Below are 13,724 nucleotides of genomic sequence, written 5' to 3' on the forward strand. Positions count from 1 at the left end.
GCGATGGAAATGCATCGCTGGAGGATGCCCGAGGGGCTGCGGTGGTAGAGCTCCTTCCCGTCTCCCAGCAAGACGAACGACTTGGCGCGCCGCGCCAACCGTCGAGCTTCGGCTTGGTCGAGGGGTAGCTCTCCTTGGTGGAGATATTGCAGGTACGGGGTCTGCCAGTTTCGATCAGGCGTGACCCCGCTCCGCTCCTCCTCGACGCGCAGTGCCTCACCCTCGGGGGCCGAGGGTACCTCGGGCCGAGCCGAGGGTGCCTCGGGCCGAGCCGAGGGTGCCTTGGGCTGGGCCGAGGGTGCCTCGGACTGGGCCGAGGGTGCCTCGGGCTCGAGCGTGTCGTCGATCTTGACGGAGGGTCGGTGCAGGTCTCGGGAGAAGATGTCCGGGGGAACCGTTGTTCGCCCCGAGGCTATTTTAGCCAGCTCGTCCGCAGTCTCGTTGTAGCGTCGGGCGATGTGGTTGAGTTCGAGCCCGTAGAACTTGTCTTCCAGGCGCTGAACCTCATCGCAGTAGGCTTCCATCTTCGGGTCGCGGCAGTGGGAGTTCTTCATGACTTGGTCGATGACGAGCTGCGAGTCACCGTGAGCGTCGAGGCGTCGGACCCCTAGCTCGATGGCGATGCGCAACCCGTTGACCAAAGCCTCGTACTCGGCCACATTGTTGGATGCCGGGAAGTGGAGGCATAGCACGTAGCGCAGGTGCTTCCCGAGGGGCGAGATGAAGAGTAGGCCTGCGCCTGCTCCTGTCTTCATCAGCGACCCATCGAAGAACATGGTCCAGAGTTCCGGTTGGATCGGAGCTATTGGGAGCTGGGTGTCGACCCATTCAGCCACGAAGTCCGCCAAGACCTGGGACTTGATGGCTTTCCGAGGGGCGAATGAGATCGTCTCGCCCATGATTTCCACCGCCCACTTTGCAATTCTACCCGAGGCCTCTCGGCACTGGATGATTTCCCCCAGGGGGAAGGATGACACCACAGTTACTGGATGAGACTCAAAGTAGTGTCGCAACTTCTGCCGCGTCAGGATCACTGCGTACAACAGCTTATGAATTTGTGGTGTAGCGGATCTTGGTCTCGGACAGTACCTCACTGATGAAGTAGACTGGCCTCTGGATGGGCAATGTATGCCCCTCTTCTCGTCTCTCAACCACAATCGCGGCGCTAACCACATGAGTGGTCGCGGCGACGTAGATCAAGAGGGCTTCTACGGCAGCGGGGGGCACCAAGATGGGCGCGTTCGTGAGGAGCGCCTTCAGGTTCCCGAGGGCTTCCTCGGCCTCAGGGGTCCAAGTGAAGCACTCGGCCTTCCTTAAGAGGCGGTACAGAGGCAGGCCTCTTTCGCCGAGGCGCGAGATGAAGCGGCTCAGAGCCGCAAGGCATCCCATGACTCTCTGTACGCCTTTTAAGTCCTTGATGGGCCCCATGCTGGTGATGGCTGCGATCTTCTCCGGGTTGGCCTCGATGCCCCGCTCGGAGACGATGAATCCCAAGAGCATGCCTCGGGGAACCCCGAAGACACACTTCTCGGGATTGAGCTTCACGCCTTTCGCCTTGAGACATCGGAATGTCACTTCAAGGTCGGAAAGGCGGTCGGAGGCTTTCCTCGTCTTGACTACGATGTCATCGACGTAGGCCTCGACCGTCCAGTCAATGTGTTCGCCGAACACGTCGTTCATGCACCGTTGGTACGTTGCACCCGCATTCCTCAAGCCGAACGACATGGTAACATAGCAGTAAATGCCGAAAGGTGTGATGAAAGAAGTCGCGAGCTAGTCGGACTCTTTCATCTTGATTTGGTGATACCCCGAGTAGGCATCGAGGAAAGACATGGTTTTGCACCCAGCAGTGGAATCCACGATTTGATCGATGCGAGGCAGAGGGTAGGGAACTTTCGGACATGCTTTGTTTAGACCAGTGTAGTCTACACACATCCGCCATTTCCCTCCTTTCTTTCTCACAAGCACAGGGTTGGCAAGCCATTCGGGATGGAATACCTCTTTGATGAACCCTGCCACCATTAGCTTGTGGATCTCCTCGCCTATGGCTCTGCGCTTTTCTTCGTCGAATCGGCGCAGAGGCTGCTTCACGGGTCGGGCTCCAGCTCAGATATCCAGCGAGTGCTCGGCGACATCCCTCGGTATGCCGGGCATGTCCGAGGGACTCCACGCGAAAACGTCGACGTTTGCGCGGAGAAAGTCGACGAGCACTACTTCCTATTTGGGATCGATCTCGGAGCCGATCTGGATCTGCTTGGATGCGTCGCTGCTGGGGTCGAGGGGGACGGACTTAACCGTCTCCGCTGGCTCGAAGTTTCCGGTGTGGCGTTTCACGTCTGGCACCTCCTTAGAGAGGCTCTCTAGGTCGGCGATGAGGGCCTCAGATTCGGCGAGGGCCTCGGCGTACTCCACGCACTCCACGTCGCATTCGAACGCGTGTCGGTACGTGGGGCCGACGGTGATGACCCCGTTGGGGCCCGGCATCTTGAGCTTGAGGTAGGTGTAGTTGGGGACGGCCATGAACTTCGCGTAGCATGGCCTCCCTAGTACTGCGTGGTAGGTTCCTCGGAACCCGACCACCTCGAACGTGAGGGTCTCCCTTCGGAAGTTGGAGGGCGTCCCAAAGCAGACGGGAAGATCGAGTTGTCCGAGGGGCTGGACGCGCTTCCCGGGGATGATCCCGTGGAAAGGCGCAGCGCCTGCCCGGACCGAGGACAGATCAACACGCAGGAGCCCGAGGGTCTCGGCGTAGATGATGTTGAGGCTGCTGCCTCCGTCCATGAGGACCTTGGTGAGCCTGACGTCGCCGATGACGGGGTCGACAACGAGCGGGTATTTTCTCGGGCTCGGCACGCGGTCGGGGTGGTCGGCTTGGTCGAAGGTGATGGGCTTGTCGGACCAGTCTAGGTAGACTGGCGCCGCCACCTTTACCGAACAGACCTCCCGACGCTCTTGCTTGCGGTGCCGAGCCGAGGCGTTCGCCGCTTGCCAACCGTAGATCATGAAGCAGTCGCGGACCTCGGGGAACTCTCCTGCCTGGTGATCTTCCTTCTTATCGTCGTCGCGAGCCCTGCCACCCTCCGCGGGTGGCCCGGCCTTGTGAAAGTGGCGCCGAAGCATGGCGCACTCCTCAAGGGTGTGCTTAACGGTCCCCTGATGATAGGGGCACGACTCCTTGAGCATCTTGTCGAAGAGGTTGGCACCTCCGGGGGGTTTCCGAGGGTTCTTGTACTCGGCGGCGGCGACAAGGTCCGCGTCGGCGGCGTCACGCTTCGCTTGCGACTTCTTCTTGCCTTTCTTCTTGGCGCCGCGCTGAGTTGACGCCTCGGGGACATCTTCCGGTGGGCGGCCCTGGGGCTGCTTGTCCTTCCGGAAGATGGCCTCAACCGCCTCCTGGCCAGAGGCGAACTTGGTGGCGATGTCCATCAGCTCGCTCGCCCTGGTGGGGGTCTTGCGACCCAGCTTGCTCACCAGGTCGCGGTAGGTGGTGCCGGCGAGGAACGCGCCGATGACATCTGAATCGGTGATGTTGGGCAGCTCGATGCGCTGCTTCGAGAATCGTCGGATGTAGTCCCGGAGAGACTCTCCCGGCTGCTGTCGGCAGCTTCGGAGATCCCAGGAGTTCCCAGGGCGCACGTACGTGCCATGGAAATTGTCGGCGAAGGCTTGGACCAGGTCGTCCCAGTTGGAGATCTACCCCGGAGGCAGGTGCTCCAACCAGGCGTGAGCGGTGTCGGAGAGAAACAGGGGGAGCTTGCGGATGATGAGGTTGTCATCGTCCGTTCCACCCAGTTGGCAGGCCAGCCGGTAGTCCGCGAGCCACAGTTCCGGTCTCGTCTCCCCCCCCCGAGTACTTTGCGATAGTAGTCGGGGTTCGGAACCGGGTCGGGAACGGCGCCCGTCGTATGGCGCGGCTGAAAGCCTGCGGACCGGGTGGTTCGGGCGAGGGACTCTGATCCTCCCCGCTGTCGTAGCGTCCCCCACGCCTGGGGTGGTAGCCTCGGCGCACCCTCTTGTCGAGGTGGGCCCGACGGTTGCGGTGGTGGTGCTCGTTGCCGAGGCGACCTGGGGCCGCAGTCGCTGTGTTGCGCGTGCGCCCGGTGTGGACCGAGGCTTCCCGCATGAATCGGGAAGTCGCGGCGCGATGTTCCGAGGGGTACCCCTGCCTTCGGGAGGCGGAGCTTTCGGCCCATCGGATCACGGCGTCCTCCAGGAGATTCTTGAGCTCTCCCTGGATACGCCGCCCCTCGGTGGTTGACGGTTCCGGCATCGCGCGGAGAAGCATTGCTGCTGTAGCCAGGTTCTGGCCGACTCCACTGGAAGTCGGTGGCGGCCTTACCCTGACATCGTCGGCGATGCGGTGCTGGATACCCTAGGGTAGATGACGCACTTCTCTGGCCGGAGGTTGGCCCGCCCATTCCTGCCCGATGTCCCGGCGGATTGGCTCAAGCGTTCCTGCTCCCTCGTCGAGCCTGGCCTACACCCCACGGATTTGCTCGAGCTGTGGGTCATGACCCCCCGTCGGAACGGGGACCACAGCTAGCTCCCGTAGGATGTCAACGCGTGGCACAGGCCTAGGGAGATCACCGTTCTCCGGCATACCAAGATGGTTGCCTTCGTTGGGACCCCCTAGATCGACGTGGAAACATTCACGACTTGGGCCACAGTCCTCGTCGCCGAGGCTCTTGGTCGACGGGCGGTGACGAAGTCACGTCCGGAGCAGACTGCACCGCCGTCTCAGGTACGAGGGTGACGCCCAGCAAGTCCTTCGCGAGCGTGCTGGCATCGTCCGTTTGCTTGGGATTGGCGTGTCGTGGGGAGACGGCGCTCGTTTTCGTCTCAGACGTGAGGTCGATGCCCGACGTGCCCCCCGTTGGGGCGCCGGCGCCGTCGACTCGCTCGACGGCTGACGAGGTGCCGCCTCCTGCTTGGCCTTGGTTGCCCCGCCTCCTCCTCCATCGGCGGGGGAGGGGACAGGGCGAGCTCGAATGTTGTTCTTCCACCATGCGGGGAAGACGTCGTCGATTCCGCCGCCGGCGGGCGGGCTGTCGGCCGCCATTGTCGCTGTCGCACGGCGGGGGAAGGAGTATCATGTCGTAGCTGCCGTCGAGGGACATGAACTCAAGACTCCCGAAACGGAGTACCGTCCCGGGCTAGAAAGGTTGCTGAAGACTGCCCATCTGGAGCTTGACAGGAAGCTGTTCGTCAACACGCAGCAGGCCCCTACCTGGCGCGCCAACTGTCGGCGTTTCGAAACCCGGGGGGTCCCTGGACCGACGAGTAAATGATCACCGCGTGCCCCAGCCCAGATGGGTCGGTGCGAGACGGAGCGCGAAGGGGGGAGGCAGCCGGAGGGAGACGGGCGTGAGAGGTGGAATCCTACGGCCTTCGTGTTTGTCCCGCGCCCAGGTCGGGTGCGCTTGCAGTAGGGGGTTACAAGCGTCCACGCGGGAGGGAGCGAGCGGCCTCACGCGAGCGCCGTCCCGTCCTTCTCCGTGCGGCCAACCCTCTGTAAGAGGGCCCTGGTCCTTCCTTTTATAGGCGCAAGGAGAGGATCCAGGTGTACAATGGGGGGTGTAGCAGTGTGCTAACGTGTCTAGCGGAGGAGAGCTAGCGCCCTAAGTACATGCCATCGTGGCAGCCGGAGAGGTTTTGGCACCCGGTTCGTGTGGTGTCGTGGCCGTCGGAGGAGCGCTGGAGCCCGGCGGAAGGACAGCTGTCGGGGCTGTCGAGTCCTTGATGACGTCCTCTTGCTTCCGTAAGGGGGCTGAGAGCCACCATCGTCATAGAGCGTTGCGGGGTGCCATCATTACTTGTCTGGCGGAGCGAGCCAGATGGGACGCCGGTGTTGTTCCCCGTAGCCTGAGTCAGCTTGGGGCACGGTAATGATGGCGCCTCCTGTTGACGTGGTCGGTCTGTGCCCTAGTTTGGGCGAGGTGGAGGCTCCTCCGAGGTCGAGGTCGAGTCTGTCTTCCAAGGTCGAGGTCGAGTCCGAGCCCCCGGGTCGGACGAGGCAGAGACCGTCGGCTGATGCCAGGGCTGAGTCTGAGCCCTGGGGTCGGGCGAAGCGGAGTTCGTTGTCCTTCGGGGTTGAGCCCGAGTGCGAGCCCTGGGGTCGGGCGAGGCGGAGTTCGTCGTCTTTCGGGGCTGAGACCGAGTCCGAGCCCTGGGGTCGGGCGGAGCGGAGTTCGTCGTCTTCCGGGGCTGAGCCCGAGTCCGAGCCCTGGGGTCGGGCGGAGCGGAGTTCGTCGTCTTCCGGGGCTGAGCCCGAGTCCGAGCCCTAGGGTCGGGCGGAGCGGAGTTCGTCGTCTTCCGGGGTTGTGCCCGAGTCCGAGCCCTGGGGTCGGGCGGAGCGGAGTTCGTCGTCTTCCGGGGCTGTGCCCGAGTCCGAGCCCTGGGGTCAGGCGGAGCGGAGTTTCCCATGGCGCCTAGTGCCGGACTTGGCTGCTGTCAGCCTCACTCTGTCGAGTGGCTCAGCAGTCGGTGCGGCGAAGGCGGCGCAGTCCTCTTGTCAGACCGGTCAGTGGAGCGGCGAAGTGACTGCGGTCACTTCGGCTCTGTCGTCTGGAGGGCGTGCGTCGGGATAAAGGTGTCAGGCCACCTTTGCATTAAATGCCCCTGCGATTTGGTCGGTTGGCGTGGCGATTTGGCCAAGGTTGCTTCTTGGTGAAGCCTGGGCCTCGGGCGAGCCGAAGGTGTGTCCGCGGCTGGAGGGGGGGCCTCGAGCGAGACGTAGATCCTCCGGGGTCAGCTGCCCTTGCCCGAGGCTGGGCTCGGGCGAGGCGTGATCGCGTCCCTCGAATGGACCGATCCTTGACTTAGTCGCACCCATCAGGCCTTTGCAGCTTTGTGCTGATGGGGGTTACCAGCTGAGATTTAGGAGTCTTGAGGGTGCCCCTAATTATGGTCCCCGACAATCATGCTTGAGCAAGGAGACAAGCAAAAACCTAAAGCCTAGCCCCTACCTGGCGCGCCAAATGTTGGAGAGCAAATCTCCGGCCGGGTGGCGGAGTGCACCCGCCCTAAATCATAAGATGAGGAGGGGCCTAAGCGTTTTGCTTGTTAGTTGGAGAAACGGGAAGAACACAAGAACACACAAGGATTTAGAGTGGTTCGGGCCGCCGGAGTGTAATACCCTACTCCACTGTGTGATGTATTGTTTGAGAGCTTGTATGAACTTGTGAGTGTCTGAGTGAGCCTAAGATTGGATCTGTCTTGTAACGTCGCATGCCTCCCCTTTTATAGTTGAAAGGGGGGCATGCACAAAGGTACTGAGCCCCGACATGTGGGCCAGGGACATAAAGAATATAGCACTTGGGGCTACAAATGTTTGCTACTGGAGCAATCTTCTTGTGCCCTGACATCCGAGATCTGTGTACCCTTGGCGTGCAGGGGAAGCTTCTTGTAGAAGGGATGATGAGTACAGTGCGCCGCTCGGCACGGGCGCACTGTTTGTCAACAGACTGGTCAGGCGCGCCGTCTGCTGGATGACCCTGACGCAGTCTACCAGCGGATTGGACAGTTGCATTAAATGCTGAGAGGGCACATCGCCCGTCAGCGTGGTGGCAGGCGGCGCGTCCTCTCCGCAATAAATGCAGAGGCTGCACGGCTTTATGGGCCTTATGCCAGGCTCGACCAGTTGGCTTATGTCACGGGCCTCAAGCCACGCAGCAGCAGCGGGTCTCCGCTTGAGCGGGAAGCGTAGGGCAAGGCCTGGACACGTGCCAGCACCGGACCCCTACTCATGCCGGGGTCCTGGGGCCCACCGGAGGGACCCGGCATGCCTTCTTGGGAGCTCCGGTCTTGTACGTATAGGGGTCCGGTTTCCCTCTATGGAGGTCCAGACCCAACGATGCATCCTGGGATGTATTATCTTTCCCTGCCACGTGGAGCCCTTAGACCTGCCCATGTGGTGGGGTTGGGTGCCATTCTCCGTGTGGCCTGGAGGTGTCGTACGGGTGCAGCATCTTCATACTGTAGAAGAGGGTACCCCTGATTCAGGGTACCGACAGCTGTCAGGTTCGCAGACAAAATTATCTAACCGTCATTGATTATTATAATTCAATGACGGATAATATTGATGAGGTGACTGACAAGAGGGTGATAGCTTTGGGAGCAATAGAAAAGGACAAGATCATGGTAGCTAGGGCCTACAACAAGAAGGTCAAAGCAAAGTCATTTCAAGTAGGGGACCTGGTGTGGAAGACTATCCTGCCTCTAAGGAATAAGGACCGGAAGTTTGGGAAATGGTCGCCAAGCTGGGAGGGTCCTTATAAAGTAAAACAGGTAATGTCTGGTAACGACTATTTACTACAAACATTACAAGGCAAGGATTTATCCAAGGCTTTGAATGGGCGTTTCCTCAAACAGTACCACCCTAGTATGTGGCAAAGATGCCTAAGAGAACCGATGTAATCACATCGAGTTAGTTGCTTTTGGTTTGCTCAGCTCCACCAAAAGGAAGGGGGCATATGTTGGGCACCAAATTGAGCTGCGGACGCTCCGGCCCTGAGGCCGGACGGTCCGCGGTCCGGACGGTCTGCGCGTGCGCAGAACAGATTAGGGTTCCGAGTTTTGTGCTACGGTTGTTAGCTAGATTTACGGAATTACCTCGGAAATTAGTTTGTAAAGGGTCTAGCCCCTCTCCTCTATAAATAAAGAGGTATACAGCCGATTTGTAATGATCAATCGAATCAATAATACTTCTATTTCACATTTATTTCCTGTACAATTAGGAGTAGTTCTAGTCTATTTCTAGTTTAGCCTCTCAATCCCCAAATTCTCCGCTTCTCTTCGACTCTACGTCGATTAGAGGAGTCTAGGTCGGTCTGCCCGAGCCTAGACATCACCTAGGATCTCTCTTCCCTGACGGGGTCCCTCCCGGGAGCGAGATCCAGGCGCCGCCGACGATCTTCTGTCGTCCCTGCGCACGCGCGGACCGTCCGGCCCTAGGGCGCGGACCGTCCGGCCGTCAGGCAGGAAACCCTAGCCTCGCACCAGTCCGCGGACCGTCTAGCCCCTGGCCGCGAACCGTCCGCCCTTGTGCATAGAGCACCGCCGCTGGTTTATATTGAGTGATTGGCGCCCGAAAAAGGTGTCAACAACAAGCAGCAAGAGTCGTACCCTGTAATGCTGGGTCGTACCGCTCCCTTTTATACGCGCAATTGTTTGACTTTAAATGTCGCACCCAATGATCATTGGGTCCCACTATGCATGTCTGTCATTTTCATAACGAGCTTCGAGAAGTTGATTTTCGGACCTTCGGCACAAGGCCTCCCAATTATGAATTTTTGCGATCTAAGCTCGTTATAAAATAACGAACTCATCCCACAAAGGGCTACTATTGGGGGCCTGCATTGCTGAAGGTCCTTTCATTAGTTGTGTCACATGATTGCTTTAAGGTATATCGGAAAGCTACGCTGAAGGTCACTTGTTGACGAAGAAGCAATCAGTTGCCAAACACATAACTTCACCCATGAGTAAATGTGTTTCAGGAACACTTTTTCTTACAGACGAAGTTCGTCTTACATTCGACCAAAAGCAGTAATCAAAGGTGCTTCGTCTATGCGTAAGTGGCAGAAATGGCAAACAAAGGAGGTGGCTTCGTGCGTGAGTCAAAAAAGGAAGTCAATGAACGACGAAGGCCAAAACCCCTGAAGACAAAGACGGGAAATATACGATATTATCCTTATACCATTTTGTAAACAACATATGAGAACCCTGATGGGCATTATTGTAACTCTATATAAAGTCGGTTCGTCTTCCCTATAAATAGATAAACAGTACCCTGCATAAAGTGGGTGATCTAGATCTACAACTTCGTAGTGCTTAGCCTTCGAAGAACCATTATACATCATACCATTAAGGAGCCGAAGGTAATGCTTGCAAATGTAACCAGTGTAATGAGAGACATTGAAAAGGCTAAGACAATAGAGATAAGCTCTCATATGTTATATGTCTCTTTACATTACGTTTCACTTATGAAATATGGGTCTATTAAGAAAACATCTGTCCTTTGTATTGATACTTCGAAGGTTCTTCTAATACATCAACTTGATTGAGATCAAGTATATGATATTCTAGTATCCTATTGAATGTTTAAACCTTCACCCCTATATAATACATTAAGGTTATATTATGTCGAGGACGAAGGTTTGTTTTATAATTTTGTGTTGTCTTGTTTTTTATGCTATACAGTAATTGAAAACTGAGTAACCAACGCGGAACCACAGTGGTACGTCTCCGGGGAGTGCGATGTCGTGCTGATTGGGGGATGTCCCATGCGCCACACGCCTCAGCCCTCAGCGATTCCATTCCATGGTTTCCACGGTCAGGTTGAGAGTTTCAGCAAGCAAACAGCGACACAAAACAAAACAGAGCTGAGAGTTTCCAAAGTTTGGCAACGTAATGCATCAGTGCAGTGGTACTTGGAGGCGAGATTCAAGGTGCCATAAACGCATAGAAATAGTGTGATCCGGACATAACCGTACGCTAACGAGCTAGACACACGAATCACTGAAGGATAACTAACCGTGCATGAAACGGAAGCACACGGCGTGCTTCAAGAATTGATCCGTTCGCGGTGCGACCTCCAGCTCCAGGAGCAGCACCAATCCCCCAAGCCGCCATGGCCGCCGACCCCACGCTGCTTCTTCTCGTACCTTTCCTCGCCATCCCCCTCTACTTCTTCTTGGCCACCAGACGTAGGACGCCACGCGGGGGCGCGCGGCTCCCGCCGGGGCCGTGGGCGCTGCCCGTGGTCGGGCACCTGCATCACCTAGCCCGGGGCCTCCCGCACCGCGTCATGCGCGACCTGGCGAGGCGCCACGGCCCGCTCATGATGCTCCGGTTCGGCGAGGTCCCCGTGGTGGTGGCCTCCTCGCCGGCCGCGGCGCGCGAGGTGATGCGGACCCACGACGCGGCGTTCGCGTCGCGGCCCATCGGTCCCGTGTCCCGGCTCTGGTTCCAGGGCGCCGAGGGCATCCTCTTCGCGCCCTACGGCGACGACTGGCGCCACCTCCGCAGGGTCTGCACCCAGGAGCTCCTCACCGCCCGCCGCGTCCAATCCTTCCGCCCCGTGCGCGAGGACGAGCTCCGCCGCCTGCTCGCCTCCGTCGCCTCGACGTCGGGGCCCGTCAACCTGACCGAGAAGATATCGACCTACATCGCCGACTCCACGGTGCGCGCCATCATCGGCAGCCGACGGCTCAAGGACCGCGACGCGTACCTGCGGATGCTCAAGGGCCTCTTCGGCATCATGCCCGGGATGAGCCTGCCGGACCTCTTCCCGTCCTCGCGCCTCGCCATGCTCCTCAGCCGCGCTCCTGCCCGGATCCAGGCCTACCGTCGCAGCATGCGACGCATCATGGACGGCATCATCCAGGAGCACCGGGACAGAGCAGCCGCTGGCGACGGCGACGAAGAGGACTTCGTTGACGTGCTCCTCAGACTTCAGAAGGAAGTGGACTCCCAGTTCCCGCTCACAACTGAGAACATCAAAACAGTCATGCTGGTGACAAATCCGCCGCTCCAAAAGTTCATACACTGCCACCATGTAATATATATGATATACCATTTGACCCCAGAGCTCGCTGCTTGCACACACACATATAGGACATCTTTGGCGCGAGCACGGAGACGTCGACGACGACGCTGGATTGGGCGATGGCCGAGCTCCTGCGGAACCCCAGGGTGATGGAGAAGGCGCAGCGTGAGGTCCGGCAAGCGCTTTCCGGCCACGGCGCGGTGACCGAGGACAGACTAGCCGGCCTGCGCTACCTGCGCTTCGTCATCAAGGAGTCGCTGCGGCTGCACCCGCCGGCGACGATGCTGGTTCCACGCCAGTGCCAGAGCGCGTGCCAGGTGCTCGGGTACGACGTGCCGGCGGGCATCACGGTGATCGTGAACGCGTGGGCGATCGGCAGGGACCCGGCCCACTGGGACGAGCCCGACAAGTTCTTGCCGGAAAGGTTCGAGCAGAGTACCAGGGACTTCAAGGGGGCAGACTTCGAGTTCATACCGTTCGGTGCCGGGCGGCGGATCTGCCCCGGCATGACGTTCGGGCTGGCTCATATCGAGATCGCGCTCGCCGCGTTGCTGTTCCACTTCGACTGGAGTTTGCCGGGAGGGCTAGCGGCGGAGGAGCTGGACATGACCGAGGCATTTGGGATTGCTACGCCACGGCGTTCCGACCTTTTGGTGGTGGCAACCCCTCGTGTCCCACTTCCACAAAGTTACCGTATATAGGCATTATTGTTCTCCTTGAGGGCTTTTCGGTTATTCCTATCCTATGTAGATTGGATGGGATTGGAAAAAATTATGAAAGATTTTAACTTGTTTAGGATTGAAACTCATCTAATCCCACCCAATCCACATGGATTGAGAGCAAAACGAACACGCCCTGAGATGGAAAGGCATAGCCATAATTATACTCCTCGCTTTCAAAAGTTTGACCGGAATATTTCATAATTATTGTTAATTTTTAATATGATATTGTTTAGTATATAACAATAAAAAAGTCAAACGGATTCTAATTTAGAAGTAGTGAGTAATATGTACTGTGGTCTGTGGAAATGATGTTTCGGTTGGGTGTCCAAAACATGGAAATAGCTTATACCTCGTGGTTGGGCAATTAGAGGCTAATTGTGTGTTTTTATTTTGTCTCCATCGCTGTAGAAAACCACAAAGTAAGCAATATTGGTTATACATATATAACAGGGCATTCGGTGGAAATTATGTTTTCCTCAGCTTGTGATCAGATTTTATGGCACGAATTCATCAACTTGGGAAGATACATGGGTTGAACACAAAAAGTGGCGGATGGTCCGGCCCTAGGGTCCAGACGGTCTGCGCCCTCACGATTAGATTAAATCGGGCAATTATCCTTATCTCATACATGGTTATCCATCTAATCACGTGGAGTTTGTTAGCTATCGCCTAGAAACGAGTCCAGACCTCCACCCTATATATATGAAGGGGTACAGCCGATTGAGAACCCCCTAACACATTTCAATCGAACTAATTATTTTATTTATCATTCCTTTATCATTACTGCCCTAGTAGTAGATGTAGCCTAGCCATAGTTATACCTTTTCGTGTATCCATCTCCACCTCTATTTGAATCTACATCGTCTAGATCCATCTTGGGTGGCCTGCCGACCCCAATACGAACCTAGGATCTTATCCTCCCTGGGGGCAAGATCTAGTTGTCCATTCAAAATACTATATCTCGACTGCCTTTTAATTTCTAGGCAACTCAACGTCGTCTGGGGACGCTCTAGGTGATCTATCGACCCAGAGCGCCCTAAGATCTCACCCCCAGTAGGCGAGATCTAGGTTCCAGCGAGAAGAAAGGCGACCCTGTGCCATCGCGGACCGTCCGGCCCATAGCGCGGACCGTCCGGTATGACGCAGGGGAGGCGCCGCTCCTATGCCTAGGTCATGGACCGTTCGACCCAAAGTCGCGGACAGTCTGGTACGACGCAGGGGAGGCGCCGCTCCTGTGCCCAGGTCAAGGACCGTTCGACCCAAAGCCGCGGACCGTCCGTGCCGCTACAGAGGGCACCACCAGGCGGTACACCCCTAGTGATTGGTGCTGCCTAGATCGGTGCAAACACACTTTTTGCGACTTTGCTGGGAACACATTTCCCTAAAAGATTTCATACGGCACACCACTGTAAGTAACGCAATGACATCCGATGTGGTTCAATCTCCTAAAAATTCTT

At 57.6% G+C, this 13,724-nt stretch overlaps 1 protein-coding gene across 1 annotated transcript; it reads left to right on the top strand.

Moving 5' to 3' along the window:
* Positions 1–10,375: 10,375 nt before the first annotated feature.
* Positions 10,376–12,690, top strand: LOC100383167 (putative cytochrome P450 superfamily protein). Its single transcript, NM_001175832.2, has 2 exons — positions 10,376–11,512; positions 11,614–12,690. Exons 1-2 carry the CDS (start codon positions 10,628–10,630, stop codon positions 12,244–12,246), a joined length of 1,518 nt encoding a protein of 505 aa, NP_001169303.1. The 5' UTR covers positions 10,376–10,627; the 3' UTR covers positions 12,247–12,690.
* The last annotated feature ends 1,034 nt before the right edge of the window (positions 12,691–13,724 follow it).

This window comes from Zea mays, chromosome 5, assembly GCF_902167145.1.
Source record: "Zea mays cultivar B73 chromosome 5, Zm-B73-REFERENCE-NAM-5.0, whole genome shotgun sequence".
NCBI lineage: Eukaryota > Viridiplantae > Streptophyta > Magnoliopsida > Poales > Poaceae > Zea > Zea mays.